Here is a 20,242-nt window from a genome sequence, read left to right on the forward strand (position 1 = left end):
AGCGAACAGGGGAATTTTAATCAGGATCCTTTAGTCCAGGAACATATTTGTCACCTTCCCAAAAACAAATACAAACAACACGACTCCCTTGAGTAACAACGCAATAAACTTTCCTCCCATTTCAGAAACACCAAAGACCTCCAGCTGCCAGTGGAACTTCATGTGGCGATAGGGAAATAAATGGACTTCTGGGACGTCCCACTTTAGCATTTACAGGGCCGTGGGACTGCATCAGGCTGTTTCATGATACAGTTTAATCTGTCCACTGAAGATTTTTAAAATGTTTTTGAAAGAAGACTTTTATGCTCTCCAAGGCTGCACATGACATGCAAGAAAAAAAATTAAATCGCGCACACGATTTACTAATTCGTTCCCTCGATTTACTAAAATATGTGCACGATTTATGATATAGCTGCAAGTAGCAATTAAGGGGCCAAGCACAAAAAAGGCATGATGAGTTATGTAAGCATGGCTGGGAACATCAGACCAACTGCAACAATGAGTAATTAAAGACATTTTTAGATTATTTTATGCAAAACAGCTGAAAAATCAAATACCATGACTAGTAATATGATTGAATTGTTTATCGTTTTGACTAATAGGTGGTGCTGTTGCCAAGTTAATATGGAGTGGTCAGTGTGAGGTGACAATGACACACAAAGTTTGGTGTCAATATGCCAAAGCACTGCAGAGTTACAGCCTCAGAGTCAGCTTGTCATCATGTCAACAAATTCATTGATGCATTATTTGAGAACAGTGTGGTCTATGAAAAAGCTTTTAATAACTGGCATGGTCTGAAGATCTGAACCAATTTTAGTGAAAATCAGACCAAAATTCTAGGAGTTTGAAAAAGTAGGTTTTCAAATAAATTCAAAATGGTAGACACTAGGGCTGCGCGATATATTGCATGAGATTGTCATGCTCATTTCGTCAGTAATGCCGGTTCCCTGATTACCGCTAAATCGCCATCACCTGCTTTCAAATGGAACGGCATTAATAGACAGAACCGTAGTTCACTGATAAGACACGCAATATTGCCTTCATTATCGAAGATGATTCATCGTGATATGAACGTGATATTGCGTAGCTTTTCAGTGAACTACGGCTCTGTCTATTAAATGCCGCTCCATTTGAAAGCAGGTGATGGCGATTTAGCGGTAATCAGGGAACCGGCTTTACTGACGAAATGAGCGTGACAAAAGCATTCGATATATCGCCCAGCCCTAGTAGACACCAGATTCAACCATCAAGTTTTGAATTTCCATTATAAATTTTGTTCTGAAACTTTTTCAGAACATTCAGGGCATGGTGTTGATGACACACAGAGTTTCGTAATGATATGCTAATGTGTTCATAAAAGACAGCATTTTACAACAAAATACAAAATGGCAGATACGGGAAAATTGGTATTCAATTTGGTATGCTGCACTGAATCAATAGATACCAGTTTTATGATTTTTGACCAAATCTATGGAGCTCCGCACATGACATGCAAGAAAAAAAATTTAATCATGCGCACGATTTACTATTTCATTCCTTCGATTCCTTGCATGTCATGTGTGGAGCTCCATAGATTTGGTCAAAAATCATAGTAAATCACGTGCACGTTTTAGTAAATCGAGGGAATTAATTAGTAAATCATGCGCACGATTTAGCCTACTATTTTTTTCCTGCATGTCATGTCCAGGGCTCCGTACAAATCAAAATTTATAAGCAAAACAAGCTATTTTTTCTCCTGAACAGTAGGTGGCACTATGCCAATATGCTGCAAGTAGCCTCAGGTCATGGTTCTGATGACTTGTACCAAGATTTGTCTTAATACACTAAAGCTTTGCGGAGATACATCCTCGCATCCATTTTGATGTGCTCTTCGCAGAATTTGTTTGCACATTATTCAAGAATGGTTTGGTTTATCAAAAAGCTTTTAATAATTTTTTTCCAGCACAGTCTGAAGATGATGTGAGCCTATTTTGGTGAAATCGGACAAACTGTCTATAGAGCAAGCTCTAAAAAGTAGTTTTTTTGTACATTTCAAAATGGCGGAAAATTCTTGCATTCTTGAGCCAACGAATAAGATAAAAAAGAATTTTGCTTCTAGCAAATTTGGGCAGTTGGTGGCGCTAGAGGGAGTTAGAGACTCCAAAATTGATGTGGATAATGTTCAGACTGTTCTCTATCAGTGTGCCAAATTTTATAATTTTCACTCAAGAGCGGAAGAAGAAAACGGATACTATAGGTGCCTTTGCACCTTCTGTGCTAGGCCCTTTAAAATGGTTTTCTATTTTATTATATTTGAAAAGGTGATTTATTTCTGTGATGCAGAGCTGAATTTTCAGCATCATTCCTCCAGTCTTCAGTGTCACATGATCCTTCTGAAATCATTCTAATATGATGATTTGCTCAAGGAACATTTTTGATTGTTAATAATATTAAATACAGTTCTGCTGCTTAATATTGTTTGTGGAAAGCATGAAACATTTTTCTTTTTTTCGATGAATAGAAAGCTCAAAAGAACATTTTTTTTTAAAAAATTGATATTTTGTAACATTATAAATGTTTTGATTAATTATAGGTCCTAGCTGAAAAATTACGGACCCCAAACATTTGATTGGTAGGGTAAGTTTGTAGAATGTGACAAACATGGGATCAAAATCCTCTGATAAATTCAAACATAAACAAGCCAAAATGAAAATGAAATGCTGCTGGCAGATACTGTAAGTACAGAAGTGAAGTTTTCTGGGCAAATGAGGTGGGAATAAGCTAGTTTTATCAGGGTGAGAGAGGAAAAACACACCATTATTAATGCACTGTGCTGAAAACGAGTTTATGTAACTGGTATGCATAGCGCTAGCAACCCCAAGTTCATGGCTTTGATTCCCAGGAAACACGCAGCTTCGAATAAAAGTGTCTGCCAAATGAGTTAAAGACTGTGTGCAACAAATGAAGTGCATGTGAGGATCTAAATAGCTTTGTATTTGTTTCTCAACTGAAGGTAGTGGTAACATTAAATCATATTACAATTACATGACAAATTTAAAAAAATCTTAATGAGACCATGTTTTACACCTTAATGGTTAGTGTTTAAATTTTATTCTTAATATAAAAAGAGTGCAAATTCTGCACAATCTGCAAGGTTTAGTAAAGATCCAAAACAGACCATCTGTACATGAACATACTAAGAAAAATAATCCACATTTTGGTCTTCTGGTGTTGTAAGACTATGATGAAACACTGGGCCTGCTGTGAACAGAACAGATTTACAAAAGAATAAATAATATTAATGAATAAAACTCTTACTGCTTTGTGTTATAATGTAGCACCTTTACACTCTTAGAGGTCTGAGGAATTAATTGAGACAGAAATGCATTCCCTTGCTTTATCCTGTGTGAATTTCCAGTGTTAAGAATCGCTTAAATAATAACTAATGATACTGCAAACAACTTGACTGGTAATATATTAAAATACAAAGTTGTTCAAGCGTTTTCTGTCTCTGTATGTTTTAGGTAAAAGCACATAGTTTAAAATATGGCATAAAATAACATTTCGAGTGCATCCCTGGAAATAGTGTGCTTTTTTTAAAGATTTATTTTTGAAAATCCTTGACCAGGGGAAAAATGATGCTTCATGAAATCCAAGCCTCATTTTCACCACTGATTCCACAACAGAACTGAAAATGGCAACCGCTTTTTTTGGGTGATTCAAAAAGAAAGGTAAAAGATGTAGCACAGATATAACTACTGGTTCTCTCTTAAGGTAAGTGATCATGGGAAATATAGTTTTTTTTTCAGGCTATTCTCTTCCACCTTTTACTAGTTCTGTGCTGAACAAGCTGTTTACCACTACATACTGACCCAGCATAATACTATTACTCTGATCAGTGTTCAAAAGATGTTTCATGTTTACATGGTTCTCAAGTCCCACTTCTAGGATTTTTGGAGCTAGAAGGCTGAATGTCCTTTCAAAGAGCCAACTGGAGCACAGGGAATCTTCAGCAGGTGCAAGAGAACCTGCAACAATCCTCCATGCAAGCATCTTCTGTGTCAGGACTGTCCCTTTCCTCATGACTTTGAGCAGAGAAGGAGAGAGATGAGTTGCAGATGTTCTTTGAAAAGTGATTAATGCCGCAACTCTTAATGTCCCTGGACACACCGGTTACATAAATAAGAACTCATATGGGTGAAATTACTTCCATCTGAACATCTATCTGCGAGAGAGCAAGGGGGGAAAAGGGCATAGTCAGGATACTGCATTAAATGCTGTTACCCTTAAACATTTGACTATATATTAAGTGTAATTTTATTTTAGTATTTTGCTAATCTGAGCAGCTCACCTGTGTTTGTGTTACATGAGAAGGGCTCTCATTGCAGACTTGCTGATACGATTACGTTGTTTTCTCCTCCTTTTCGGGGGGTGAGGAGGTGGCCTGTGAGGTTTGTGTGCAGGGAGATGTTGCAGAGGAGGAGATGTAGTTCCTGTTTCCAGCACAAGAAAAATCAACTTTTAATCTATCTATATTATATTCTGATTTTGCAGTGTTGTGCAGTATTGTTGTGTTGTATTGAATCCAATAAAATTAGCCTTTTTATTCTGCACAATAATAAGTATTGCATTTGATTTATGCTATCCATACTGCACTGAACAAGTTTATGTAGGCGTTAAGCAAGTGTTACTTTCTGTTTGTGGTGTGTAGGAGTCTGGTAGAATATATTATTAGTCAACTGAGATATTCATAGGCATCGGTTGACAACAGAGTTAAACCGAACATGGTCCAAATATGCCCCAGTGTGCTTGTTCTTAAACACCGCTTACATTAAGTGGGCAATCAATCAATCAATCAATCAATCAATCAATCAATCAATCAATCCATCCATCCATCCATCCATCCATCCATCCATCCATCCATCCATCCATCCATCCATCCATCTATCTATCTATCTATCTATCTATCTATCTATCTATCTATCTATCTATCTATCTATCTATCTATCTATCTATCTATCTATCTATCTATCTATCTATCTATCTATCTATCTATCTATCTATTCTGCTCTGAAGAGCCAATAAAGCATACCTCACCAGCTTTTCTTAAAGGATTAGTTCATTTCAGAATAAAATTTTTCTGATAATTTACTCACCCCCATGTCAGCCAAGATGTTTATGTCTTTCTTTCTTCAGTCGAAAAGAAATTGAAAATGGTTTTTGAGGAAAACATCCTAGAATTTTTCTCCATATAGTGGACTTCAACAGCTACCAATGGATTGAAGGTCCAAATTGCAGTTTAAATGCAGCTTCAAGGGGTTCTACACGATCCCAGCCAAGGAATAAGGGTCTTATCTGGCAAAACATATGGTAATTTTCTAAAAAAAATATGGCGGCCTGCTCGCCAAATGAGATGGTTTTACTTACGCATTACTTCCACTTATGTCACGCGTGACCTTTCCAACATGATTACGTAATGCATAGCGCATCACAGAGCCAGTGCAAGATGAGCATTTGTGGTTATTTTTTTTAGAAAATGACAGATCGTTCCACTATATAAGACCCTTATTCCTCATCTGGGATCCTGTAGAGGCCTTTGAAGCTGCACTGAAACTGTAATTTGGACCTTCAACCCATTGAACCCCACTGAAGTCAACTATATGGAGAAAAATCCTGGAAAGTTTTCCTCAAAAACCTTAATTTCTTTTCGGCTGAAGAAAGACATTAACATCTTGGATGACATGGGGGTGAGTAGATCATCAGTAAATTTTAATGCTGAAGTGAACTAATCCTTTAAGCCAAATGTGCTACTGTATTTCCCAGCTGACTATGACTAATTTCTACCAGACAGTGGAAGAACATTTGTTTGTTTGTGTGTTTTGGTATTTTACCTGTCCGTTGTGTGGTTGTATAAGTGTGTTGTTGTTTATGATGGAGCTGCTGTAGTTTCTCGTCCGGCTGTCTATTCGTCTGTTGTATTTTGAGGTGATGTTTGTGTTTCTGCTCCTCTAGGAGTTTGTGCTGTAGCAGCAAGTCTTCCATCTCCTGCTCCTTGGCCTTTCTGTCCAGTTGTCTCTGCTCTCGCTCCTCCTCCTTCACCTCTACGTCTGAGGTCTCACCACTCACTCTCTGACCGTTCTCCTCTACATCTCCCAGATTCTGACTGGCTGTTTCTGTGGCATTGAAAGCAAGTTGCTCTGTCTGATTGGTTGTTCGCAATTTTTCGATTTCTTGAGTGAGATTTGACTGGTGCTTAAAAGTCTGATTGGTTAATTCCAATGGACCCATATTATATTCTGATGTCTGGTTGGTTGTACTTTGGTTGGCATTACTCTGTGATTCGAACTGAGTAACATTGTGCAGTGACGAATCAGTTTCTTCCTGCTCGGTATGATTCGGCAGTGGAGCCATCGTTCCCTGTGTTGATGTGCCATTCGTGTTGCTGTGTCTCCTCCCGTCTGCAGGGTGACGATGATGACCTTTGCCCCCACCATATTGAGTCTCATTCCGATCCCAGCCATCACGGCCAAAATGGAAAGTGTCTGGTGCTCCCGATTCAGAGAACCTCTCTTTGGGCAGCCAGCTGTGGCTGAACAGGTCATCCAGGCTTAACCTCTGGTTGTGTTTGAGTTCATCCCTGCTATGGAGCTCAACTTTGGGTCGAGTTTTCCCCGAACGATCCCGTGCATCCAGTTTTTGGCCGGATGATTTCCGACGCTGCGAAGGCCGAGGAGCCGGCTGACAGCGGCACTCTACATGGTCGAGGACAGAGACGACGGCCTTATCATAGAGCGGTCGCTTGTTCACGTACTGTATCTTCATCACCTGAGGATGAAGAGGAGAGGAAACTGAAAATGGTGCATATGCACCCACAAAATAAAAAGGTAAAAAAGATTTTAACTGGGGTATTACCCTTTTAAAATGTATACGTTTATACATTGTTTACCCCTTAAACGGTGCATATTAGCACCTACATTTAGTAGGACCTAAATGGTACATATTAGTAATAGTATCTTTTGAAAGGGTACCACCAGTGACAGCTTTTGTACATTTTTTTCTGAGAATGTATGGTAAGTACTAGGGGTGTAACAATATGCAGTGTCAACATTATATCGCAATACAGTATGTATTGTGGATAGCAACGATTAGGTTTACCCAGAATGAAAGTTTTAATTTAGCATTCAATATGGTAAACCCAGAAGGTCACACTTTTGAGCTTCCATGTTTATTAATTATTATTAATAAATGAAAAATAAAATACATTATTTAATAAAATACAATATTTAAAACTTTTTAAACGTATGTATTTAGGGACAAAGTGCAATGTGTCTAATATAGTTCTGTATTTTTAGCTATTTTGAATTTTCCTATTGTGGTGTCACCATTTCAAGTCCACACTCTGATGTAATACAAAGTCATTTTAATGAGCAGTACTTTTTGTTAAAGGATTAGTTCACTTTCAAATTAAATTTTACTGATAATTTACTCACCCCCATGTCATTCAAGATGTTCATGTCTTTCTTTCTTCAGTGGAAAAGAAATTAAGGTTTTTGATGAAAACATTCCAGGATTTTTCTCCTTATAGTGGACTTCAATGAACCCCAGATGGTTGAAGGTCAAAATTACAGTTTCAGTGCAGCTTCAAAGCATTTTACATGATCCCAGATGAGGAATAAGGGTCTTATCTAGAGAAAAACATCAGCCATTTTCTATAAAAATAAAAAATTAAATTTTATATGGTTAAAATAATAAATGCTCATCTTGAACTAGCTCTCTTCTTCTTCTCTATATGAATTCCAGCAGTGTAGACACTGCTAAGTGTATTACTGCCCTCCACAGGTCAAAGTATGAACTAATTGTTATATTCTTGCACTAGCATATTGTATATGACAATTTAGTTCAAACTTTAGAGCTAGTTCAAGATGAGCATTTATGGTTAAAATGTTTTTGGAAAATGACAGATCGTTTCACTAGATAAGACCCTTATTCCTCGTCTGGTATCATTTAAAGCTCTTTGAAGCGGCACTGAAACTGTAATTTTGACCTTCAACCGTTTGGAGGCCATTGAAGTCCACTATAAGGAGAATAATCCTGGAATGTTTTAATCAAAAACCTTAATTTCTTTTCAACTGAAGAAAGAAAGACATGAACATTTTGGATGACATGGGGGTGAGTAAATTATCAGGAAATTTTAATTTGAAAGTGAACTAATCCTTTAACTGTGTATCTTAGATGCAATAATAATGATAAAAAACGTACCTTTTTACTATTTCGGCTTTGTTCAAACATGTGAGAACAACAGAACCAACAGTATCAAACCAAATTGTGACATGAGTGTATTGTTACACCCCTAGTAAGTACGCACTTGAAAAGAGTGTGTGTGTGTGCACCTGTAGGTATCTTGTGTGTGTAAGTACAGGAACACACTGCAGGGTCTTGGTGTTACAGCAGCCCGAACACCTCTGCACCTCCACACACGGAGGCCACAACAGGAAATTTGCATTGCTACGATCCAACATGGAGCGGGTGACCTCGATGACCTCAGTCCTGATCTTACAGATGGCTTGCTGAGCGGGCTGAGCATCTGCAGACAAACACAGAAACACACAGACAAAAATGAATTACATGGAAAACATATAAGACTCGATTTTTACAGGTGCTTGTCGTCAAGGGCCTCTTAATCTCAAACCCCAAACCCCTCTTTTCAGACTTTTTTAAAGGGAATCATTCCCAGTTTTGATAGGCGTTTTATTCCTGGGGATTTCAACGTACAGCTAAATTCTTTAGCCAAAGAATTTTTGAGTCTTTTTGACTCTTTTGACCTGGTACAGCTAGTGAATCTTAATCAGACAATTTTAGACGTGAGAGTTTTGACTAATTTTTAGGCCAGTCTCCAACCTTTCTTTTATGTCCAAAATCTTGGAGAAAACAGTGTTTTACAAACTACAGAGCTTTCTGGATGAAAACAAGATTTTTTAAGTTTTCCAATCAGGATTTAGAAAATACCACTCCAGGAAACAGCAGTGGTAAAAGTATATACTGTCAATTCTGGCAAATCTGCTGTGTTAGCGCTGTTAGATTTGAGTGCAGTGTTTGACACAATTGACCATGTTTTCATCTCACGTTTGGAGCACTGTGTGGGCATTCGGGAAAATGTTCTTGCAGTAAATGGTTTCAATCTTATTTTAAAGGTGCCATAGAATTGAACATTGAATTTACCTTGGCATAGTTCAGTACATGGAAATGACATACAGGGAGTCTCAAACTCCATTGTTTCCTCCTTCTTATGTAAATCTCGTGCGTGAAAACACCACGGAAAAAGGGCGAATCCTAACATAACACCGACTGTTACATAACAGTCGGGATCATTATTATTTACGCCCCCAAAATTTGCATATACCAGCCCATGTTCAAGGCAGTATTAATGTTGTGGAGCTGCACAGCCGAATCATCAGAAGTTCTTCAGGTATTGTGAAGCAAGCAAGCAAGAACAACAGCGAAAATGGCAGATGGATCGATAATAACTGTTCATGATCCATGATATCATGATACTTTTACTGATATTTGTAAATTGTCTTTCTAAATGTTTTGTTAGCATGTTGCTAATGTACTGTTAAATGTGGTTAACGTTACCATAATTTATTACTGTATTCACGGAGACAAGAACCATGTCGTTAATTTCATTTTTAACCTGAAAACATTTGCAGTCTGTATAATTCATAAACACATCTTCATTCTTATTGAGTTTCTCCAACAGTGTGTAGCTTTAGCCCCGTTAGCCTTGCAGCACAGAATCAAATTTTAGCAAACATCCACAAAATACATGCCATACTTGCGTGATCTGATATGCTGCTTCACGAACAGTTTATAAAGGTCCATTTTGAGAGTTATATTAGCTGTGTGAACTTCGGTATTATTTATGCAATGTTTAATGGAGTCGCGAGCTTGGGGGCGGGGAGCACGAGCATTTAAAGGTGTACACACACCAAATAAGCGCATTTTTAATAAATAAAATAGGCAGTAAAAACATGGTATAATAAAAAAATCTATGGGGTATTTTGAGCTGAAACTTCACAGACACATTCTGGGGACACCTTATTACATCTTGTGAATCATAGATTCTAGGGCACCTTTAATAATAGAAGCTTTTCTGTTAGAATTGGTGAATTCTCTTCAGGTGCAGCTTCTTTTACTTATGGTGTTCCTCAAGGTTGCTCCGAAATTGTTCTCCTTGTACATGGTTTCTTTGGTGTCGATTTAAAAAAAAATGGTATCTCTTTATATTGTTATGCTGACAAAATCCAAATCTATCTGCCGTTGTGATCTAACAAGAGGGGTTTGAATAGTCTTTTGGCTTGTCTAACTGATGTAAAGGCCCAAATGTCCTTAAATTTAATCCACCTCAATAAAGCCAAAACTGAGATTATAGTTTTTGAATCTTCAGAAGCTGTTAGCACACCTTGTTTAAACTTTGGTAGTGCTCTTAAATTTGACAAACATATATCATTTTTTTTCATCTTCAAGTCCTAGCGGTAAAATCATTTCTGTCTTTTAAGGACTTTGAAAGTGTAATCCAATGGAGAGCACATTACTCCAGTTTTAATTTCTTTGCATTGGCTTCCAATTCACTGCAGAGAGTGTTGCTAAAACAAAGTAAAACTCAAAACACATCTGTTTTTTCTGGCTTTTAATCGTAGCTGAATTGTGGAGTTTCTGGTGTTGTCTGTGTTTGTAATCTGCTATGTTGTATGGTTTTAATTTTGATGGTCTTTGATATATTGTCCAGCACCTTGGTCAACAATCTTTATTTGTAATGGTGCTAATAATTAATATTAAAAGTTGACATTGACATTATGGGACCTCGACACTGATAAAACTCTGCGTATGGCCCTGTCTGGTAATAATGATGATGAATGACAGAGAGATTTGCTGACTTGTTGTGATGAGCATTATTTAAAAGCGCATGTTATACACTGACACAAAATAAATCAATATAATAGTTCATAAGAATTAAACCACTAAAATAATATATAATAAAATATATAGGTTTAGACTATAGGCTATAAAAAAATAAATACACATTTAACAAATAATGACAACATAAAGGAGAATAAGACATGATGATACAGCAACAAGCAAGAAAAGAGAAGAAGAGCAAAGTACTAACCCAGAAGACTCCGTGGCAGACGGTTGCTGGTGTCGTTTTCATGATGAATGTCTGGCTCAACCTCTGGAGAACAAAATAACAGCAACTTTCAAACATGAACAGATAGTAAATTAATGGTGAATATGCATGAGCTCATTTAATGGCAGATCCTTTCAACTTGTTTCTATTTTCTAGGGATGAAGAGGACTGGCACATCATACCACACATTGGTTAAGGTTTTTTTAATGGTTTTGGATGGGCTCTTTTGTCACATGAAGCATGAAGTAACTCTGGATAAGAGTGTCTAAATGCCTTAAATCTAAATGAGGACAACATACGGTTCAAAGTCAAAGACAAAAAGGTGCTTTGTAATAAGTATTCAAGACGCATTCTATATTAAGTGTGTGATACCGGGGTGTTGTAGCCCAGAGTCATAATTAACACTTTTATTAAAGGGCAATAATTGCCTCCAGGAAAGTCAGAAGTATTTTGAAACTTGATCAAAAAACACTTCAAATTAGCTACATATTAAAAAGCATTCACCTCTAAAATAGCTAACACATTTGACGGCTACAGTACAGGTCACTACGGTGTCAAGAGAGTCACTAAACCCATAGGCTTAGAAAAAAATATAAAAAGAAGTTCAATAACAGAAAATAGAGGCTTGTGCGATCTCTGAGAGATTTCCAGTATGTGAGCAATTCTTTACCTATGGATTCAGAGAACAGTAGAAACTGCAGGTCCTGAATAGAAGATACAGATCCACCCTTCACCAACTCAACCACAGCGGCCGGGAGAGGATCAGCCTAGAAGAGAGAGGAAAAAGGAACTGGTGCGTTAAAAATAATCAGCAGTTACACTAACTTTTTTTTTTTTAATTAATTCTTTCATTCTGCAAAAGTTCCATTAAATTGATCAAAAGTGAGAGAAAAAAAATTTAAATTATCAAAAATTCCTATTTGGTGTTCTTCGATTCATCAAAGAATCCTAAAAATAATGTATCACGGTTTCCACAAAATATTAAGCAGCAACTGTTTTCAACATTGATAATAATAATAAATGTTTCTTGAGCATCAAATCATCATATTAGAATGATTTCTGAAGGATCATGTGACACTGAAGACTGGAGAAATGATGCTGAAAATACAGCTTTGATCACAGGAATAAATTACTTTTTAAAAATATTTTAATTGAAAAATACATATGACCATAAGTCAGCCAAACTTGCGATTAACCCAGAAATTGGCATTATGACCTATGGACTTATTGTTATCCCCTTTGATATATACAAAATAAATAAATGTACATGCAACATTAACTAATAGTTTAATTGAAATATATACATATGGATAATTATACAAAATATGAAATACAGTTTTAAAATATCGTAATAAATTACAATAAAACATATAATTTCGTTAATAGCTAAGTCAGTTAAATGCAATTAGAGTCAATTATATGAACATTTGAGCATACAATTCTGAATGACTCATCAGATTCAAGTATTCCAAAGAGAGCATATATAAAATAATATGAATGTGGTGTGTGTGTGTTTGTGTGTGTGTTTGAGTGTGTGAGACAGAACATTATAGATGCTGGTTTGTCTCAGGGTGTCAGTGCAGGTCTTGGGGACACAATAGCCCTGTTCATAGCATGTCCAGACAGGGGCAACTGACCCTTGTCTCATCTGGCAGCATTTATGCAGGACACAGGAAAGAGTGCAGAAAGGAAGTGGGGGATGGAGAGATGGAGAAAAGGTGAGTTTGAGGAGGAGAAAGAGAGAGATGGATGAGGGAGGCTACCGGAAGGATGGAGTATTTCAGTTATTGGCGTGATAAGGGAAATCAGTCACAATACTGGCTGGTGATTCAGACAGTTTCACATGGGCAGAACAAATGCAGGAATACAAGCGTGCCAAATGTTAAGAAACATTGAAATTTGCCGCACTTCTTGCGGTGTGCACTTATAATTCAACAGAAATGGATGCATGGTGAATCACTGGTGAATTTTACACTCTTGGGAGCTTTGAGAAGCTCAGTGATCCTGTTTTGTCCAAACGCATAAATCTTGTGAATCATCAGTTTTCCATCTTTCATTTCTTCTCACATTCTCAAGCGCTCTATCATCCGGTTGTGCATGCATGAACTTCTGCCAACACCACAGCATGATTTCAATTCAGATCTATAGTGCACACCAGGACATAAATAAGCAGGTAAAGATTTGGACGTCGATAAAACGTTGTCACAGTGATTTCTTGATACTGAACTCATCACAGCACTGATGGATAGAATAAAAACGCAACACTACCACTGCCAAGTTCAGAGTGTCTATTTAGACAAAGTGCTAATAGCATCCCTTGTTGGCAAATGCTATTTACACTAGCTCCGCCCACCAATGTCTAACAGTGTTTAATAATATTAAGTGTTTATTGGGTAGGGGAAGGTGTAGGAAGGGTTTTTATTCTCCTAATAAGGCAGCATCGATTTAATAATTTCAATAAATATAATCATTTGCACACTATGATATTATTGCATCCTGTTAATGTGCAAAAATACTGAGGTGCAAATAGTATCTGCCACTATAAAGTATATAGATAGCATCTAATTACTATTTACTCTTATTGCAAAGAACTGATAATTTTACATGGTGTAAATGGAATCTATCGCTATTTTCATCTATAGTGTAAACAGCATATTTTCACTTAGTGCAAATAGCCGCTGCCATAAAAGTTTGGGGTTGGTAAGATTTTGTAAAATGTCTTCGAATGAAGACTTAAAAATACAGTAATATTGTGAAATATTATTATACAATTAAAAAAGTTTTCTATTCTTATATATAATTTCAAATGTAATTTATTCCCGTCATGGTAAAGCTGATTTTATCAACGTTGAAATTGATCATATTTTTGTGGAAACTGTGATATATTTCTTCAGGATTCTTTGAAGAAAAGAAAGACCAAGTGAAAACAGCATTCATTTGAAATGAATGAAAATTGAAAAATTGAAACTGAAAATCTTTTGTAAAATTGTAAAAGTCTTTACATACACCTTAAAACACACTCATTCACACCTATTTGATTCATAGACATTTATAATACATCACACAAGCACACTAAATTACTTTATGACTACCCAGTGTAAATATATAGCATCACACTTGGACAAAAAAAATACACATACAGACTCCAGATGGCACACAAAAAGACCACACACACAGACAGAATAGAATAGAATAGAATAGAATAGAATAGAATAGAATAGAATAGAATAGAATAGAATAGAATGTTTATTTGCAGAGGTTGCAAAGCTCAGGAGACTTAAAGGGATAGGTCATCCAAAAATGAACATTATATCATTATTTACTCACCCTCAAGTTGTTCCAAACCTGTATAAATTTCTTTGTTCTGTTGAACACAAAGGAAGATATTTTGAAGAATGTGTTGAACTGAACAGTTTTGGGGCACCATTGACTTCCATAGTAATTTTTTCCTACTATGGAAGTCAATGGTGCCCCAAAGTGGCCTGGTTACAAACGTTCATTAAAATATCTTTCTTTGTGTTCAACAGAACAAAGAAATTTATACAGGTTTGGAACAGCTTGAGGGTGAGTAAATAATGATATAATTTTCATTTTTGTGTGAACTATCCCTTTAAGAGTTTCATTTATGTATCATCTTCATCTCGGACATTTTTTCTAAACAAATAAGAAAATTGTTGATGTACAGTAGACAGAAAAGTTGAGATAATTTAGTAAATTTTGGTAAACATTTGAGTTAATATTCAGATTTCTGACTTTAGTTTGACTGGTCAAATCTAACAACAGTCTGAGACATTATTGAGATCTCTTCAGAAAGGTGATATGATATTTGATATGATTGCATCTGAGATATTAAAGAGATTTAATTAGTATGTTTCTTTCCTAATGGAAAAGACTTGACTTAATTAGAAAAATAATTAATTAAATATTATTTATTACATTATAAATAATGAAATATTTTCAAAATAAAATAAACATTGTTACATTTAAGCAAAAATCAGAATATCACCAAAAAAAAAAAAAAAATGATAAGTTAAGATGATATTTGCAGGTTGCCTCATCCAAACAAACCAATGAATTGGTGTGTGATGGTGGCGTGTGCTGAACTACAACCTCTGAGCCCTGCTGCTATATCATCAGAGAGTGAAGGACAGGCCCAGAGCATTCTGGGATTGTGGAGGAGTGGTGGAATGCACAGGCAATGTTGGGGAGTAATGATACATAATTGCACATCTGCTGACAATGCTCTCTCTAACACACACACACACACACACACACATGCCCATATCATAACACATGCAAATATGCACAGCCATCAGTTTGTGTAGCTGCAAGAAATAACACTGCATGTCTGTATGGTTTTAATTTTTATCTGCGAATGAAAACATATAATCAAGTGAATATGTTTTACTTGTCTGATTTTCACCTAGCAGGATTTTTCCATCCAAATCACACATCATAAAGAGATGAAAAATAATGTTGTTACTCAGGGGAACTCCGGAAAGCACATCTTAAAGTTGAGAGGGATCATAATCACAGCTTTTAAAAAAGTTTTGATCATGCATTTCCCTTCAAATAAGGAATTACATTTTTAAGCATTCATCCTTTCATGAAAAGGTGCATGATTTAGAAATGACTTCCTATCGGTTTTGAGGGTGGGGTGAGTTGGGGGGGGGGGGGTTGATTGAGTGCCTAATGCAGCACAACTGTGATGGTCAGAGGAAGGCCAAACACATTAGAACATCTCGGGTGCTAAATGTCAACAATCCTTGGTGCACCAATCAGGATTACAAGCTGGCCGTCAGCCATCAGATCACTGATCCTTTTCATAGAATCAACCATGGAGAATTTCTTCATATGATTCTCCATGGGTGGTTTATGATGTTGTGGGTTGCCACCGGTTACACAGCAAAGTTCATGTATCAGTAATAATATTCAAAGAGGCTTTGAAGCACTGGGAAGAATGTTTCCATAAAGGGACATCTGTCAAACTACAAAAAGTCCAAAAGAACAACAACAACAAAAAAAACTTAATAAGAGTAGGCTATTCCATAAGACTTTTGTGTAATATTCTGTGTAATGTTTATTTAAATTATTCTCTAGAATATCATTTGCCTCATTCTTCAGATTTAAAATACATCTGCCAACACCTCACATCAGATCATTAAAAATGTCAATTTCCATTGGTTAATGGATCATAACAAACTATGCATCAGTTCTAATATCTGAAATCGAGAATTAAACTGAAGGGAAGATTTTCAACATTCAGGTCAAAGCATGCAGATGCATCTTGCCTATTTTAATTACATTTATGAAAGTTGTTGCTTCCGACATGTGTTGAAACTGAAAATGAGCTACAGCAGAGGGGAAGATTTTCTGGGGGAAAATTTTGTCTTGTTTCCAAAACAAATCTATCATATGGCTCTAAAAGAATATGAGTATTGAGACTTTTGCCTGCTTTTTGTCCTTTTTGGGGGCTTGTCACCATCAACTCTTATGGAGAACCGAAAAATAGTTTGGAAAAAAACAACATGAGGGGGAGTAAATAATAACAGAGTTTATTTCATTTGAATGTTCTAAATCCCTGTCCACTCTATAAAACAAGTCATTAACAAAAAGATAGGCTTTAATTATCAGATAAAAAAATAAAACTTACTAATGTGTATTGTTAAAGAACTAGGCCTATAAAAGGGCATCATGCACCAATGAACTCTCCCAGTTAGGAAGTTAAGAATCATTAATGTCCATTGAGTCACTCTTACCTCCGCACTGCCAAACCGCAGACACGCCGCCGCAAGTACCGCGAGAAGTAGCGGGATCCGCGATCTCATCTTGCTGCCGTGCCGCTGCGGGGCTCCGCGGGACAGCGCGCATTTAGAGAGACGCGCACGAGACGCTCAGCACTGGACTCCGACTCGCGAGCAAATATCGGGTTAATTAAGCAGCAGTTCGAGTCCCTCAGCGGCTCTGCAGGCTCGACATTCCTCTCAGTGCGCAAACATTCAAATTGCCCTCCACGGCAGAATGAGTCTCTCTTCTGAGGAGCAAGTGGCCCATTTGAAGTCCTTTGAAAGGCAGTTTGCGGATTAAAGTGAAGAGTTTTTCTTCCAGGCGAAGCACCAAAATCCCGGATTCCTCAGATGGCGTTTATTTAATCATTGATTTACATGCTCCAGTCCAATAAAGACGTCTCTTAAAATGATCTGAGAAAACGGTCATCTAAAATACCTGTTCAGTCATGTCAATTAAAAAAAAAAAAAAAAGTAGGCTAATTCAAAATGTTTAGCAGGACTTTTTTTTTCTTTTTTAAATAAAAAACGTGGTTTTATAGTATGCCTATAAAGTAATGCGCGTGCGGTCCCTTTGTTTGGTACAAAATATCACTATTAACTCCACATCACCGTTGATTAAATATATAGAAAAGTTATATATAAAAAAGTCTTTCCAATCCAAGATGCTCCATGTGTAGTAAACGAGGGTCCCTTCGTCTTCGCATTGCCCCTAAATGAAAGCGACATTAATGGAAGTTAAATTAAAACTCCTGGTCTTGCAGTTTTCTTATCAATGTCCAGCGCGTGCACGGCCCCGCGCGAGCTGTCTGTGCGGTGTTGATTATGGGACTGTGGCTCTGAGGAGGATTTCAGGGGTCTGTATGTGGACTCTTATCTTACCCTCCCCTTAAAGGCAGGGCTGTACTCACTAAGAAAGAGAGAGAGAGAGGATGGGAGGTGGGTGAAGAGCTCAGACGAGGTCCTGTTGCTTCAGTGTGGATGCCTGGAACACATTTTAACGGTAGAAACATCCTTTAGATATACATATGCATGAGAACAAATAACATTTTATTATGTTTTCCGTTAATAAACTATGTAATATACCATTTACTCACCCTCATGTTGTGTTTGGCTTGTTTTCTTCTGTTGAACACTTTTGCAAAATGTTCATGCTGCTCTTTTCTATAAGCATTCAGCTATCCCATGACACATTCACTATATTCCAAGTATGAAGGCATTACCTATATTTTATGTCATATACTAAAAAATCATATTTGCATATTTACAGTATAGGCTACTGTATTCAAACATGCACTACCGTTACTTCTTGAATGTTAGAATTCACTTCATACAGACATTAAAGTTATTTTTACTTAAGATGTACTTTTATATGTTTGCATGATGATGCAAGAAACTTTTCAATTAGCATATTTGAAGAAGAAAAAAAAACATGCATAAATGAAAAAAAATTACATAATAGCATGAATAAGTTAATGTTTCATTAGCATAGAATGAATGGGATGGTGGCTGACATATTCTCTCCAGCCAGGGCACTTTTAAATGTTTTCACAGCATTGCCCATGGCGATGGAATCAAAAGGTGCATCTATAAATACCAAAATTCTTCAAAGCTATTTTAAATCTTATGACCTTTCAGACTTGCACAATGGGTCCGAGTTATGAAATCAAGAGGTCAGCAGCCTAAAATGAAGGTGACATGAACAGCTCTGTTATACATAAATTAATGTAAATCTTCATGCATTAGTTAGATTAATTTATTTATTCCCACTAAGAACCTTTCACTAATAAAGTGATAAAGTGATGCCATAGACGAACCATTATAGGTTCCCCAAAGAACCTTTCAATTAAAAGTTCTTAAAAGAACCATTTTTGTCTTAGTGTGAAGACCATTTTATAATCTAGAGAACCTTTTTTCCATTATACACTCTTATAAAGGTTCTTTATTGGCATCTGGTTCCATGAAGAACCAGTAACTATTTTGGGTTCCCCAAGAGATCTGGGGAATTTGGAGGCCAAGTCACTCAAACTGTGCTCCTCAAACCATTCCTGAAGCATTTTTGCTCTGTGGCAGGGTGCATTATCCTGCTGAAAGAGGCCACAGCCACCAGGATACCGTTTCCATGAAAGGGTGTACATGGTCTGCAACAATGCTTAGGTAGGTGGTACGTGTCAAAGTAACGGCAGGACTCAAGGTTTCCCAGCAGATCATTGCCCAAAGCATCACACTGCCTCCGCTGGCTTGTCTTCTTCCCATAGTGCATCCTGGTGCCATGTGTTCCCCAGGTAAGCGGCACACACACACACACACGGCCATCCATGTGATCTAAAAGAAAACATGAATCATCAGACCAGGCCACCTTCTTCCATTGCTCCGTGGTCCAGTTCTGATGCTCACGTGCCCACTGTTGGCACTTTCACCCATGACCCTGTTGCCGGTTCACCTCTGTTCCTTCCTTGAAAGACTTTTGATAAATACTGACCACTGCAGATCAGGAACATCCCACCCACTAACAGGCCTGAAACACACTTCTTAAATTGTAATTTTAATGTGAAAATGCATCAGAACAAACAAATATATCTCTTGTATTAAGTTCCAGATTTAAGAAAAGATGGTTAATGCTCACCCATCTGTGATCAAAATCATGTTTCTCCAACTCATCCATTTACAATATATAAATGAAATGATAGTTTTCTAACAAAATTCATACATATTTATCTACTAAACTAAAAACAAGCCTTTAAGCATAAACCTTCTGAAAGGTCTAGAAAAAAATGTTCAACTGAAGAAAAAACATGTCCATAAATTGCAGAGATTTTAATAACTTTAAAAACCAAAATAGCACTTTAATCAACTGCACTCCAATTGTGTATTTAAAAACATTTGCGCTTAACACTAAAAGATGTTAATAAAGCACGTTTATGAGCAAAGTCTACTAGAAAAATGTGTGGGCAGCTGCCAACGGCCTCAAACAAAAGAGCACTGTGGTCAGACAAAACGATGAGCACTGCCACAGAGAAGCATCACTGACACGCGTGTGTGCAGATATCATCATGTCTTATTAGGAAAAGGACAGGTCAAGGGGTCAAGTGTGAACAAGGCTGGCTGGACAACCTCTCGCAACTAATCTAATTTCTCATTCATCTCTCTGCTCCCATTCTGATCCACAGAATTGTGCAGTGTTCATCTTTTTATTCTCTATTCATCTCACACTGTAACTCCCACACTCCCTCTTTCTCCTTCCATTTCTTTGTCTCCGGCTTCCTCTCTTCTTCTCCTCCTCCTCCCTGCC

At 37.0% G+C, this 20,242-nt stretch overlaps 1 protein-coding gene across 1 annotated transcript; it reads right to left on the reverse strand.

The window, feature by feature from the left end:
• Positions 1-1,220: 1,220 nt before the first annotated feature.
• pdgfbb (platelet-derived growth factor beta polypeptide b) lies at positions 1,221-17,786 on the reverse strand. Its single transcript, XM_067381590.1, has 7 exons — positions 16,924-17,786; positions 11,835-11,931; positions 11,147-11,209; positions 8,370-8,563; positions 5,871-6,804; positions 4,331-4,472; positions 1,221-4,204 (listed from the first exon to the last, which is right to left on the reverse strand). Exons 1-6 carry the CDS (start codon positions 16,990-16,992, stop codon positions 4,342-4,344), a joined length of 1,488 nt encoding a protein of 495 aa, XP_067237691.1. The 5' UTR covers positions 16,993-17,786; the 3' UTR covers positions 1,221-4,204; positions 4,331-4,341.
• Between the last annotated feature and the right edge of the window lie 2,456 nt (positions 17,787-20,242).

Source organism: Chanodichthys erythropterus, chromosome 3 (assembly GCF_024489055.1).
Source record: "Chanodichthys erythropterus isolate Z2021 chromosome 3, ASM2448905v1, whole genome shotgun sequence".
Lineage (NCBI taxonomy): Eukaryota > Metazoa > Chordata > Actinopteri > Cypriniformes > Xenocyprididae > Chanodichthys > Chanodichthys erythropterus.